Raw genomic sequence first — 15,156 nt, 5'->3', positions numbered from 1 at the left:
GGAAAGGGTAAGGGAGACAGCCTAGAAGAGAAGCATATAGAAGGCTGTGTCTAAAAGACATGGGATCATATACACAGACCTTTCTACCTTTGTCTTCCATAAAATGAGGCCCTCTTTCCTGCTGTATTGTCATCTCCTCTGTGCCAAGCCTTGCTGTCTTATTGAGGGGACAAGGCAAGCTTGGGGCATAAGTTCTCCTATGTGGGCATGAGGCAGGGCTGCTCTGTGCCAGAGACCAGAGTTCTCACTACAGCATGCACTGGAGCATCCAAGCACATAACCAGTAGGGTGGACAGGGAGGACTATGGGAGGTCACCGGAGAGCAGAGGATAAGGAGCCTACTGGCATGCAGTGGCTAAGAGGGAATACAGCTTACCTCGCCTTTCTTTGAGATATTCAGGATCCACCAGGACCACACCATCTGGGGGAGACAATGATCAGAGTTGACCTCCTCAACCCAAGCCCCAAACATCCACTCAAACAAAACCCCAAAGGTAATAAATAGGGCACATGGTCCATTTGGATACCATCTCTTCAGTATGCACATCTACTATCAGAGCCATTGGCACCTCTACAGGAAAACACAGCTACTGTCAGACACTATAGAACAATATTTCAAAGAACAGTATGTATTAGGTAGCCCCATAAGAGTATACTGCCTAGGGACATCATGGTGATTTTAGTTTGTGTAAGCACACTATGTCCTCCACACAATGACAAAACCACAGGACAATTCTCAGAATTGCCATCATTAAATGACTAATCTCGCCAAGAGGCTAACTATGGTAAATGGCCTTGAGTCATGTTAGGTGGGCTTAGTAATAAACAGAGTCTGCACCAGGCTTAGCAACAGTGAGATTTTTTTTTCAGAGCTTCCTGGATATTGTGGGGGGGGTGAGGGATGTCTGTGAATTGGGGGGCTCTGATCAGTAGCTCTCAGGCTTATGTGAGGACAGATGAGTAGTCTATATCAATGTACACATGGGTAATTTCTGTCACATATAGAAGTGTTTGGACAGCCTCTGGCATGTGTGAGCATGACTGTCACGGTTTGAAGGCTGGTGCATTGAAGGCTGGTCTCCAAAGCAACAGTGTCTGCGTTTAGGAAGTTATTGGCTCATGGGGGATCTAACCCATCAGTGAATTCATAGCTTAATGCCCTAATGGAAAGGCAGTGGTTGGAGGAAGACTGTCTATCAATGTGCTATGAAGGGCATATTTAGTTCTCGGTCCCTTCTTCCTGCTCTGCTTCCTGGTCATGGTGAAGGAAGCAACTTTATTCCTCCACATGGCCCCTGTCATGACATTCTGCCTCACTGAAGTGCCACAGCACTGAGTGACTGTGGGCTGAAACCTCTAAAGCCATTGCCCAAATAAGTGAACATCTTGTCACAGTGATAAAAGCGACTCACACAGTGGAGAGAATAGGAAGTATCCTGATTCCTGATACAACTCACAAGGCCTGTACTCGGGAGCAGAGCATCTGACAGGACACAGGGGGTGTTTCTTAGCTGAGCATCCCAGGAGGCTAGGAGTACTGTCCCAAGGATTATTGGATTATGTGTCTGACATTCCCAGAATCTCTCCCTCTCCCTCTCCCTCTAACACACACTCTAATACATTGCCACACTACCCACCCCCATGTATACATATAACTGACCATTCAGAGTATCTCAAGATACTCTGAGTTCCTTGGTTCTTGATTCAAAGTTATAGGGACACCCAAACAGGGATATCTCAATCTATCCTCAGGGTTTCCCACCCCCATGCATATTTTTCCATCCATGACGGGCATCACCTCTGTGCCATGTCCTGCACTGACTGCAATCCTGGGACTCAACTGACAATAAATATAATATCCCAGTGAAAGCACTTGCCCTTGCCAGTGGTGCTTCCTCAGTGAGGTTGGGGGGGAGGGTGACTTGGAGCCAGGCCCCACAGGACAAGGAAGAGTCGCTCACTAGATGACCAAGGGACATGACAAGAGAGGCAGAGGGGGCAGTTCAGCTCTGTGGCCTGAGAACAATGAACTGTGAAGGCTTGCAGGAGAGGACTCCAGAGCTGGTGGCAAACGTTCCATCAGCTCATCCTGGGCTAACACCAGGCCCCCGTCCCTGACAGTATAGTGAAGTACAGGGAAGAGAGGGCCAGTGCAGAGAGAGGGCAGCATCATTGACAGAGGGCTTCTTAATGAGGCACATGGACAAAGCTGGACAGTGAGCTCAGGTCCAGCAGGGAGCCTGGCATGAAGTGGTACCCTCTGGTGCCAATGTGTACATTGGAGGCCTGGCTCCTTCTAGGTTTATGTTCAACAGTGGTCCACAGAGCACTCTCTGGAAACCACTTCATGAAGCAAGCACGGGGAAACCCAGGCCAGGTGCCTCAGGAAAGCTAGTTCTGAAGAAGATACAAATGGTGGGACATCAGAAAACCTACACACCTGAAAGGGAAAGTGAGTGGTCCTGTCCTGGGTCACAAAAGAAGGGGCCCGGAATGAAGCTGGGATCTGCATCTTGCAGACCTGCCAACACCCCATGGGCTCAGGCCCACAGGGCCCCTGCTTACAGTCACAAAGTGTCTTCTCTCTGGTGAGCTGAACCCTGCTGCTAAGCTCTGTCCTCTTGACTCTGGAACCAGAGTCCCACTTATCCCAGGACAATGCACAGAACACAGCAATTTCTCTAGGACACTTTCCCAAGTCACACAGCCCAGTTTCTTTACCTGGCCCTGGCCTGGGTTTATATTGGTCTGGAATGTTCATGGCCATTTTAAAAGTAATAATTGAACCTCTCTGGCTTCAGAACTTCCCTTTGTAAACCAGAGTGATTCTGGACCCTCCCTCACAAAATAGGAAAAGAGGCCTGAGACCAATGTCCTTCTATAAAAACAGCTGTTCTGAGAGAGTGCAATTCACTTCCACAGGGTCATTTAGCGTTGTCCTAACTGTGGTGGCAATAGGGGTAATTCTGGTACCTAATGGACAAGGGCCAGGGACGATGGCAAACATCCTTCAGTTATTCTCCCCCAAATAAGCATCCATCAGCCAATACTGTGCCCTGGAATCTTATTTTCCATGCAAATAAGATGCTTGGATGCTACCAACCAAGAATAATCCAAACCAAGATGGCAACAGTTCCAAAGGCAAAAAACCCAAACTCAACCAAGATATTGGGAGCCAATCTTAGCTGTGATTCAGCCTCTTCAGCAAAGCCCCATGAAGGTGAGGACAGCCCCTAGTTCTGAAGTCCTAAAAAGAATTTCCCCAGGAGACAGCAGGGCCAGGGGCTAGAATCCAGGCCCTTTGACTCACTAGCTCTGTGACCTGGAACAAGTTGCTAAGTCCCTCTGTGCCTCATTCTGTCTGGAAATCAGGAGATATTCCTGCTGCACAATAATCCTTATATAATCTGTGTCTGCTGCTGTCCATCAGGGCCGCCTTCCAGCCTTGCAGCAGTAAGAGAAGACTCTCTCTCGAATAGGGAGGAGCTGCCCAGAAGCTCGCTTCCTGAAGCAGGAAGCCATGCTCACCCATTCTAGGTACCAGACCCTTCTGGAGATGGACTCTTCCTAGCCCTCTGCCCTCTGGGTACCAGACCCTTCTGGAGATGGACTCTCCATAGCCCTCTGCCCAGTACTCACCCACAGGGTCCACAAGGTCGATGTGGTCCACAAAGTCCCGCTTTCCCAGGTAGACAGTGAGCTGGAGAGGAGAAGCACCAGAGTGTTAGTGGCTGTGAGCCAGCATGGCACAGGACCCTGCCCTGGAGTGAACACTGATGCCTACACACATTCCTAATCCTTACTGGAACTGTGGTGAGATATGACCTCCCATCCCAACCCTAATATTAATGATAGTAGACCTTTGAAAATTTTGTAAGCACCTCTGCCTCCCAACCCCCTATGAAAGGGTCTTTATTTTTCCCATTTTGTAGACAAACATACTGAGGCCCAGGGAGGTCTTTAAACCTAACCCCACTGAGGGCTGGAGGGAAAGTAGATCAAAACAAGGAAGCAGGGCATCCTAGGGCGGGTTGTGGTCCGGCAGAAAAGCCACATGCTCAGTGCAGGTGCTGATGGTGACCCTGGGTTCTTCCGCACTGCCTACCCTGAACTAGGCAGGGAGCCACTCACATGAGAACATTCCTTCTGGGGCCCTGAGGAATCAGGGAGCTAGCTCCTTACCCAGTCACCAGCTAGCAAGGAAGAGCCCTGAGCCAGATAGAGCTCCACTGGCTCAAAACTGAACTGAGAGCACCATCCTAGGCGGCACCTGCTTCTCAGCCTTCCCATAGTCCTGACATTCTACTCCATCATATTCCTCAAGGGAGACCACATCAGTCCCTTTGACAGTTGGCAGCCTCCAGCTGTTCATATCACCTTAGCCACACCTAAAATGCAAATTTAAGCAAGCAGCTGTTCCAGACAGCTGTGCCATTCTGAAAACCTTTTAACCATTTTCCTGTGCCTCAGGGGTAAGGATGACAGACTGATTTCATTCTCAGTACCAAATCTAATTGACTGGTCTGGGATGCCTGCGGCCCTGGATTGCCCAGGGATCCAAGATAGGACAGATCCTGGCTCAGCAGGAAAGGTCAAATGATGATTGATGATGCCTACTATGAACTCCAAATGGAGATATAGACATGCACAAGGCAACCCAGGGTGTGTGAATTGCTAAGCTCTGCCACAGTACACCTGCCATGTGCCCTGTGGCATACTCTGTTCCTTCATCACTAGCCTGAGATGCCCCACACTTCCTTGGATTTTATGCTCAACCCTAAAGATCCCCTTCTTCACCTAGCTTTTCCTAGAATTATGTCACCTCCAGAAGAAGCCATGGCTGACACACACCCCAGGAAAAGTCTTCCAGTCCCTGGGCACCCCAGAATCTCATACTTGGCATTTTGTGTGAGACAATCCAACTTCTGCCCTGTGAGCATCATGCTTCTCTTATCTCATCCCCTCCCGACCCCCAGCAGTCCCAGCCTGGACCTGGCATAGATGTCCGTACTGCCTGCTTGATGAACAGAGAGTACAACAGGATACAGCCTGCAGCCTGTGCAAGCAAGCAAGAAGCCCAGACGCTGAGAGTCCCAGAAGAAAGATGGATGGATGAGGTGACACCATGACCTCTCTCACCAGGGGACTTGATGGCGTCACCGTGGCCAACTTGTCTCAGTTTCTCACACTCACACTGATGTCTCTTTGCGAGAAGCCAGTCCATCTCTCCCCAGCTGGGACTCCCTGAATCCCACACAGAAAATTTCCAGGGAGGCCCCCTGGAACACTTCTGTGGTTCTCAGGACAGAGCTGTGTCAGCCCTAGACAGCTAACAGTGCCTGCCTCTCCCAGGAGATGCTGCTTCCTTTCAGGGAGCCCAGGGTGTGGGGAACAGTGAGGAGTTGGCACACACCACAGACTCACCTTTCCATTGGGGCTTGCCTTCTTGAACACTCTGTGGAAAGAAAGAGAGGCCAAGCCAGGGTTAATGGATGCTGCCCAGCCAATCTCTTGAAGGCGACCCTGAGACAGAGCCATAGATAAAGGCCTTGGGGGTCCTACAGGCACCAGCAAAGCCTCAGAGCAGGACAGCTTCCTTCCTTCCGCCTCTCCTCCTGGGAGGAGTGGGCTGAGGGAGACTCACAAGTCCACCCAGCTTGAAGACAGGAAAATCCTTGAGTGCCTGCTAAGTCCCAGTGACCTGACCTGGACTCTTTCCCTCCCTCTGTCGCCGCCTGCCACTCCCCCGTAGTCTCCAGCCTCACTGCTCTCCGGTCCCTCTGTCCCTTGTGCCTTATCCACCAGGTGACTCCTGCACAAGGCCTGTGCTCCGAGTTTTCCTTACCCTACCCCCCTATCCTGGACACTCTTCCCAAATGTCCACTTTCCCAGTCCCACTACCCCTGTCGTCCAGTCCCCTGGCCCTTCTCTTGATCCATTCTTCCTTTCTTCCCAGCAACCCCCTGACCATATACTCTACTTTTTGCCCCACCTGTCTGTTCTGCTAGCATGCCCACTCTAAACAGTGGACTCTCTCTCTCTCTCTCTCTCTCTCTCTCTCTCTCTCTTTCTCTCTCTCTCTCTCTCCTGTTCACAGGTACATCCCAAACACACACAAGAGCACACCTCACTATTCAACAAATATGTGTTAAATGATAGCAGGTGGCAAGAGCGCAATAAATACTAGTTGACAGATAAATGAACAAATCGCATTGCTTCACTGAGGGACACGGCACAGGAATGTGGGGAGGTGCCTATGCTCACACAGCAGAGCACTGGGCATGAGGTCAGATGGTAATGTAGTCCCTAAATCTGGAAGAGTGCCACTTGCCTTTCATGGCAACCCTTTCCCCCTCCCAGAGCTGTGTCTGGGAGCCTGAGTCTCCCTCGTCTACATACCTTCATCCAGCCCACAATTTCTCAGTCATTATTGGGGAGAGGCAGAAGAAAAGTGAAAGCTAGAGAGATGGGGGTGAGGAAAGGTATTGAAAGGAGGGAGGTGTGAAGAAAGGAGAGAGAGATGCAGGTATGAGAATAAAAGATGAGCAGGAGATGAGGAAAAGAAAACCAGGGAAAGAAACAGAGAGCCCGAAGCAGGGAGAGCTGGGACAGACCCAGAAAGGTGGAACAGCCCAGCAGGCCCAGCAGGGTGTGCCTCAACCCTTCCCAGAAGCTGATCTGCAGGCATTCAGGTCTGTGACTGTGCGGGGTCTCCACAGCCTTGGCCCTGTCTCACCCTCTCTTCTGGCACCCAGGGAATACTGACAGGTCTGATCTGAATATTGCTTGCAAAGGAGAGCATGGCCCAGCCTCTCCTCAAGCATTCCCCCAGGGACCCTGGGAGCCTCTTCTTCTCATTAATATTTATCAGTGTTGGGAGTGTGAAGATGCCACAACTGACCTGGGTGTGATAATTGTTAAAATAAGGGAAAAATGTAGACCACCCACTCTGAACCAGCAACACCAAGCTAGGAGCTAGGAGCTAGGAGCTCCATGGTTCTCCAGGAAACCAGAGAAGTGAAAACCCTGTGGCCCCAAAGCCACACTCACCTCATCCCTTAGTAGCCTGGGCTCTGAGGTAAAGGAACAATCTCATACCCAGGCAGCATAGGCAACTGAGAGAGGGAAAGCCACTCTAGTGGCTGTGGGAAGGATGAGGCCAGGAGGAACAATATTCACCAAGCAGAGGAGAGAGGCAAACAGGAGGGGATGCAAAGCTCTGCCAAGCAGCTCCTTATTTCTCATAGAAAGGATAGTCTAACTCCCAGTCCACAGACAATTAACTGGAGGCTCCATGAGATGCATTAACTTGCCTGGGAGCACAGCAAACAAGGGGCTAGGTCAGGACCCAGACCCACTTACGACTGGGCGTCCAGGGATTGGTGCCTTAATCGACCCACTGTTTCCTAAATCCATGTTTCAAAATGGCAGGAAGAACAAACAAGAGGGGAGGGGGGGGAGAAATAAAGGAAAGGTGACTGGGGTGAGGGGCAGAGTGGGGGTGATGAGGGGCAGGAAGCACAGCCATCAGTGGGGAATGTCCTGCTACTACCTTAGTCAGCACCCGAGGCCACCTCCTTCAGGAAGCCAGGACTCTTGTGGCTTCCTCAAACAACAAGAGCAGCTGCCTCATTCTCTGCCTGTTTGTCGTTCTCCACTCATGCCTTTAAGTACTTTTCCCAGAACAATGCTGACAATCCCATTTCAAAGACGCAGACTTGGAGGCTCGAGGAGGCACCCCCCCCCCCAGGCTCAACCAGTCCATCACAGCCAAACACCACCACTGAAAACTCCACCCACCTCTTGCCCCAACACTGTCGGAAAAGAGGCTCCATGGGGTATTTTCAGTTTCCACAACCCCACATGTGCAACACCGCACAGACCTCTCTGCCTGTGGCTGGCACCCATCTAACCTAACCCCACAACCCCAGCAAGCCTTGCAGGTATGAGCAGCTGCATCTGGTTCACCCCTAGCCCTGCCTGTGCCCCACAACCTGTGTCTTAGTCACTGTTCAGTTCCCCAAAGAAGACCAGCAGTGTCCTTCCTGGTTAAGGTTCGGGACAGCTCAAGAGAAAGAAGAGGAGGTCCTAATAAGGAGGCCAAAATCTCACGGGAAAGATGAGCAGGCAGGATGCGCTGGGGCCGGAGCTGGGAATCGGGACGCCATCGGAGCCTCAAGCCTTAGCTCCCTGTCTCCACCGCTCCTTCTGGGGCTGCAGGGCCTCCTGGCTGCGAGGCTGTCTGTGCGGCTGCTCCATTGTCTCTGTGGACCAGCGCGCCCCGCTTACTCAGGGATTTTTCTGCTCCTCCATCCTTTGGGCTCGCATGTGACTCACACTCCAACCCTGTTTCTACCCTGCCTCTCACTCAGCTTCCCGCTGCTAACTGACTGAATGGCCCAATTCCAAATTCCCAGGAGAGGAATCTGATTGGTCAGCTTTGATTAGGTATCCCACCCCCTGGCCCAATCACCTGTGTCCAGGACATACCCTGTGGTCCATGAAGCATGAGCAGAAGAGGCTCTGGAGATTAGTATTGTCCAAACCAGAGGTTATAACTCACTGGTTAATTAGGAAGCCTACTTTAAACATTACAGGACAGGGAACTTGATCAGTGGATAAATTGCTTGCTTCACAAGCATGAGGACCTGAGTTCAGATCCCCAGTACCCACATAAAAGCTGGATCTGGCAGGTTGTACCTGTAACCCCAGCACTGGGGAGGCAAACATAGGCAGATCCTGGGGACTTCTCTGACCACACAGTCTGACCTACATATAGAGCTCCGGGTTCAGAGAAAGCTCCATGTTTAGTGAGAGACCCTGTTTCAAAAAAATAAAGTGAAAAATGGTAAGGGAAGGCACCCATAGTTGACCTCTAGCCTCCACATGCACACATTCACACGTTTGTGCACAAACACAAACAGTACACAAATACACAGAGATTTTTTTTTAGACAGAGTCTTACTGTGTAGTCCTGGCTCTCACTGAACTCATAATACAGACAAGCAGGCTTCAGATTAACAGCGATTCTCCTGCCTCTGCCTCCCAGGTGCTGGGATTAAAGGTGTGTGTTCCTATGTCTGACTATATTTGGGGGCTGTTTGTTTGTTTTCAAGACAGGATCTCACAATGTACCTCTAGCTATCCTGAACTCAATATGTAGACAAGGCTAGCCTCAAACTCAGAGATCCTACTGCCTCTGCCTCCTAAGTGCTTTTTTTGTTTGTCTGTTTGTTTTTTGTTTTTTAATGAATGGAATGGACTAGAATATAGAAACAAGTGCTATAGGTAACAAAGGTGTACTAGATACTCGTACAGGTACCAGGATTCCCTGAGATTGGATTATGGGATGCCAAGCATCTCCCTTCCTGTGGACTTAGACATCACCCAGTGGCTTGTTCTGACCAATGAAATGGGAGTACAAATGTCACATACCACTTCCAACCAGAGGCAGAGAAGGTAACGTCCATGGGTCCCCAAACCCTTCATACTCACTTTCTGTGGCTGCTATTTACAAAGTCCCACAATTTCAGTGGCTTCAAACAACACAAACTTATCCATACTTCTGTGCTCCAGAAGCTCAAGGTGGACCTCCTTGAGCTAAAATCAAGTCGTCAGCAGCCCTTGGTTATATCTGGAGGTTCTAGGGTAAATTGGCTTCCTATTATCTCTGGCTTCTAGAAGTCTCATTCTTCCTCCATCTTCAAAGCCAGTGAGATAAGGTGGACCTCTCATTATATATGGCATAATCAGATCTGCCTTCGCTTTCCTTTTAAAGACCGTTGAGATGACATGGGGACCATCTGGGTAATCCAGAATGATCTCTCTATTTTAAGGTCATCAGATTAGCAGCCTGAAGTCCATCTGCAACCATCATTACCTATTTCCACATAGCACAACATTCAGAGGCTCCAAGGAGTAGGGCCCAGACATTTTTGGACAAAGCATTGCTTTGCCTGCCACACTATCTTTCTACTGCTGCTAAATTCAGCAATGTTCTGGATATTCTACTATATGGTAGTGCAAACAGACAGGCTTGAGTCTTGTCAGATACATGATTTTAAAATTTGAAATTCTGAGCTGAGTGAAGATGGCTGACACCTTTAATCCCAGCACTTGGGAGGCAGAGGCAAGTGGATCTCTGTGAGTTGGAGGCCAGCCTGATCTACAGAGAGAGTTCCAGGACAGGCTCCAAAGCTACACTGAGAAATCCTGTCTTGAAAAAAACAAACAAAATTTGAAACCCTGAGGCATTTGTTACTGCAGCAGACCAGCTGGAACCTAACAAGGGGAATGCCTATGATAAACCAATCCTGAAATTCACTGGGCAATGCAAGGGAGAAGAATTGCAAAACAATCCTGAAAAGAATAGGACAAATTTGGAAGGCTTGGACCTCTCAATTTCAAAACTTACTGCAAAGATACAGTGATTAAGGGGTTTGGAGAGATGTCTCAGTGGTTAAGAGCACACACTGCTCTTCCAGAGGACCTGAGTTTAATCCCAGCACCCACACGGTGTGGTTCACAGCTACCTGTAACTCAGCTCTCTTCCCTCTTCAAGCATCTGCATACACATGTACACAGACAAACACACAATTAAAAACAATAAAAGATTCTAATACTAGAATAATTAAGGCTGTACTGACAACATAGAGATCAATAAAAGATAGTTAATAGTACAGAAATAAACCCATATATTTATGGCAATCTGTATTTATCTATATTCAAATTGTGGCATTTTTATGATTTTTTTATAAGACAGTTAAGACAACGTGGTGAAGAGAAAGAACAGATTTTCTGTCGGCCTTCTGTCCTTCTGCCCTTCCTTATCTCCTCCCTCCCTTCCTTCCTTCCCTCCTCCCTCCCTTCCTTCCATCCTTTCATCCGTCCTTCCTTCCTTCCTAGGTATAAACCCAAGAAAGCAAAAAGCATCTTTAAAAGGCTTTTCCCTGTATCCTATAGTTCATAGTATCATCCTATAATGTAGCCACAAAGAGGGACAAATGCCTGATTTATGATAAAGGGAAGGTACATTTTAAATATGGCAGACAGATACAATGGAATATTTTTCAGCCACAAAATGGGCGGAAATACTGATCCATGCTGCAACATAGATGAACCCTGAAAGCAGTGGGTGTGTGGTGGGGGAGATGCCAGGGGTCAGTTTCCAGACACAAAGGTGAAGGTGGCTGAGGTCCTTGGGTGATTGAAAGATTCTGAGCACCTGGACATAGCTGGAGTGTGTCCCCAGTGCCTGGGAAAACTCTAGAAGGGCAAGCTGAGCTAGAGAAGGGTCCATTGTTCCTGGAGAGCCATGGGTCATCTCTAGGTGTAACGGATTCTCAACACAGCAGATAGATAGCAGTGAGGGGTCTTGAGTGCCAGGCTGAGACACTTGGAACACATCCAGAAGGTAGAGGAGAGCCACAGGCATTGAGAGAGGGGAGATGATGGGTTGGAACTGAATTTTGGATGTAGACACACCCTTGAACTCATAGCCTCCCCCTGTATCTGCCCCTGCCCCCCACTGCCACCCTTGCCCCTGCCCCTGTGGCAGTATTGGCTCAATTGGGTGAGGTAGGGACTATGCAAGGGGGCATTACTTCTCAGATACAGCCGCCCTACATTCTGACCCACTTTCCTGGGTGTGAGAACAGCCATCAGGGAGCAGGAAGGTGTGAGGAGCAGGTGGCCGCGGCAGCAGAGACGCTGAGGGCCTTACGATATTCTCCCTGGGCGGAGTTGTTTGTGCTGGGCTTGTCTGTTCGTCTGCTGTGAGGAAATAGCAGAATGGAAAGCCTCACGTGCTCAACCCACCTGCTTCTCAGGTCAGCCCAGGAGGGGAGACAGGAAATGTCACCTCATCTCACAGACCTCCTCACTGTCAGGGACCTGAGAGGTCACAGCATAGCCCTGGTAGAGAAACCAAAGCCTGGGGGAAGCAGCTACTTGCAGTTGGCCAGAAGACTGGCTCAGACTTGCCACCATGTCCCACCCAGCCAGCCTAGGATGAGCACCCTGGGCTCCTGCCATTCTGGCTCCTGTCGTGGGCATTCTCAAAACTTCACAAGGATGCCCTTGGGCCTGACACAGTTCCTGGGCAGAGTCTAGTAGGCCTGAGGGTTAGGGGCCATGAATGGGATTCTGTCCAATTTACCTGTAATTATCCAGGCAGACAAGCCTCCAGCCTTTACTCACATAATCTCCTGGCCATGATCCAGACTGGTGAAGGACAAGCATGGGATACATGGGCCAGACTCTGCCCCCTGGACAAAGGAGAGTACAGCCCATCTTCTGGGAATCTATGTCATCAGAGAAGGGAAAACCAAAGACCAATGCATGTTTTACTAAGCTGCCTGGCATCTGAACACAATGGCACCCCCAGACAGCCTGAGACTGCCTAGCCTTCCTGGGGGTAGAGGCAAAAAAGAAGAAAGATGACAAAAGAAAGGATCCAGAAGTTCAAGCAGGTAGAGCCCACCTGACTCCAGTTTTCCATCCTCTCTGAGGCTCCCTTCCCTGTATTGAGGGCACAGAGGCCCACCCACCCTGCAACTGGGAGTAGCCGTGAGACTTGACACCGATCATAGACTCCATAATGGGAGTGGGCATTGCTGGCCACTTCCTATGGCTATCAGCTCACCGTGGCCACCCCAACACCCTCAGGTGAGAAAGTAACATCCCAGCAGGAGAGAAGACCGTTAAAGAGAATCCTGTGTCATCAGACTAAGAAAACAAGGGCCCCCTTCAGAGAACCTACCCAGGTGTCCCAGGTGTCTCCAGGGCACCTACAATGCAGATGGGGTGCAAAGGGCAGACACTCCACAAACAATCAAACCCTCACTCAAAGATGCAGTGGAGGAGGGTGGTCGGGAATAGCACCATGTGCCTGGCCCATCAGAACCTTTCTTTCTTCCCCAGGGTCCCCTCAGCACCCACACCAGCCAGCAGGGACGCCAGGGATGCTGTCTTTCTTTTCCTGTTGCTGTGATGAAATGGCCTGGCAAAACCAGCTTAAGGAAGAGTAAGAGTTGATTCTGTCCTGAAGTTCAGGAGCACCACCACCATAATGATGGGGAAGTCAAGGCAACTGTTCCCGTGGCAACCACAGTAGGGAAACCCAAGGTAATGGGTGCCTGTGCTCAGCTCATTGTCTGCTTTGTATACAGTCCACAGCAGAGTGGCTCACAGAACACAAGTTTTAATGAAGCTGATCAAGATGAGTCCACACTGGCATGCCCACCTAATCTCATGATCCTAGATATCGAGTTGACAATTGAAACTCATAGATGAGAAAGGCCAGGAATTGACTTCTCCCATGCTTGTTTTCCTCTGCACGTAGAAGGTGCTTGACAAATACTCCGAATGAGGGGATAACTGAACCAGTAACAGATAAGCTCTGATTTCCAGACCCAGCAATATGGGCCATGCAGTATATTAGGGTTGATGGCCTAGATATCAGAAGGCACCTAGAAGACGCTGAATTCAATGGGGCCAGAACCAACAGGGCACCACACACCAGACAACCGGCCTCTTGTTTTCACAGCAAGAAACTCTTACTCTACTTTTTAAAAATTACCTTATTTTATTTTTTGAGATAAGGTCTCGTATAGCCCAGGCTAGCCTTTTTTTGGCCTGGGGGGTGGGGGTGATACAGGGTCTCACTATGTAACTGTAGCAGTCCTGAAACTCACTCCACAGACCAGGTTGGCCTTGAACTCACAAAGATCTGTCTGTGCTTCTGTCTCCTGAGAGACAGACTACTAAACACAGCTCTAGGCTAGTCTTGAACTCACTCACTATGTAGCTTAGGATGGCCTTGAACTCCTGTTCCTCCAGTCTCTGCCTCTGGGAATCCCAGGTGGCATACATACATCCCCAAGCCTGGGGGAAGATTTTCTTGGAAACACTGCTTACTTTCCTTTGATTTGCTTTGATTTGACCAGTGTGGGTGTGCCAACTTTCAGACTATTAAATGCAAAGAGAACAGAAGAATCACCCCCTCCCTGTTCTCACAGTTCAGAAGATGTCACCAGGGATGTCACCAGCACAGTTGCTCCTCTCTGCCTGTGGCCTCCATGGTGTGCCCAATCAGGGAGCTGAGAGCCCTCTGCTGCCAGGGCCTCCTTATGGGCAGAGGCCCACAGCCTAAGGCATAGCTCTGTCCTGAGGAAGTTGGTCATAGTGCCTGCTGTGAGCTAGAGCTGGCTTCTCCAGATGCCTGGGAGCTGCCCAGCACCACAGCTCTGGGAAATTCTGAGTTTATTGTCACACACAGTTATCATGAGGAGTTCTAAGCCAGGGTGAGTTTTCAGCACAGCTGACATTTGGGACATGTAGTCCCGTGCCCAGCACACGCTCCCATAGGCCCCATGTCAAGAAATGTCAGTCCACACTATGAGTAAATTGCCTTAGAAACAAGGAAACCATACTCATTTCCATATCATCTTACTGGATTACTCTTCTGTCCTTGAGGCTAGTTGTGTCTACTGTATCCTGTGGAAGGAACCCTGTGGAGAGGGGCCCCCTGTTCAGCCCTCCTCTCAACACTACATCCAAGGGCAACCACGCTGGCAGCATGATCTCTGCAGTGGGAGGATTTGCTCTACAGGAAAGGTAAGAACTGAAATACACACACACACACACACACACACACACACACACACACACACACACACACCACTTTGTTTTTCTGTTTTCTTCCAATGAGTCAGTAACCCTCAGGACAAATTGGGTGTAGCCCTAAGTAAGTAGAACCCCCTCTACTCCCGCTCCAATGCAAGGGGATGCCAAGGTACCAGCAGCATGCAAGGACCAGATCGTGATCATGTGCACACACTCCGAGAGAGAGAGAGAGAGAGAGAGAGAGAGAGAGAGAGAACATGCAAACAGCAGACACTCCAGCACATCCACACAGGCATACCACATAACACATTAACCACACCATGCACACACTGCAGACTGCTAGACACACCCTGACACACACCATCCACACAGCACGTAAACACACAGGTACTCCTTCTCTACCCAGCAAAGGAGTAACTGCAATCATGAGAAAGCCAAGGAAAGGCAGCCCTCCTGATGCCCCCACCCATCTGAGCACTGTCCCTCTCCTCATCCATCCCCACTCCTCCAACACCAGTCTCCTAATACAAG

The 15,156-nt window shown here is 49.8% G+C and overlaps 1 protein-coding gene across 5 annotated transcripts in view; it reads right to left on the bottom strand.

The window, feature by feature from the left end:
- The window catches only part of Arrb1 (arrestin beta 1), a 69,754-nt gene that overhangs the window by 19,672 nt on the left and 34,926 nt on the right, over window positions 1-15,156 (bottom strand). For 2 of the 5 annotated variants that reach the window (XM_051192329.1, XM_051192332.1), the window contains exons 1-4: window positions 8,113-8,365; window positions 5,425-5,455; window positions 3,640-3,700; window positions 377-421 (exon numbers count right to left, since the gene is read on the bottom strand). In XM_051192329.1, the coding sequence (XP_051048286.1) occupies window positions 377-421; window positions 3,640-3,700; window positions 5,425-5,455; window positions 8,113-8,168 (193 nt within the window). In that variant the 5' untranslated portion in view covers window positions 8,169-8,365. Of the gene's footprint in view, window positions 1-376; window positions 422-3,639; window positions 3,701-5,424; window positions 5,456-8,112; window positions 8,366-15,156 lie in introns of those variants that run through there. The other 3 variants (XM_051192330.1, XM_051192331.1, XM_051192328.1) reach the window with 2 other exon arrangements.

This window comes from Phodopus roborovskii, unplaced genomic scaffold (assembly GCF_943737965.1).
Source record: "Phodopus roborovskii unplaced genomic scaffold, PHOROB, whole genome shotgun sequence".
Classification (NCBI taxonomy): domain Eukaryota; kingdom Metazoa; phylum Chordata; class Mammalia; order Rodentia; family Cricetidae; genus Phodopus; species Phodopus roborovskii.
Note: the sequence above shows the minus strand (reverse complement) of the source record. Positions and strands in the feature narration are given on the sequence as shown.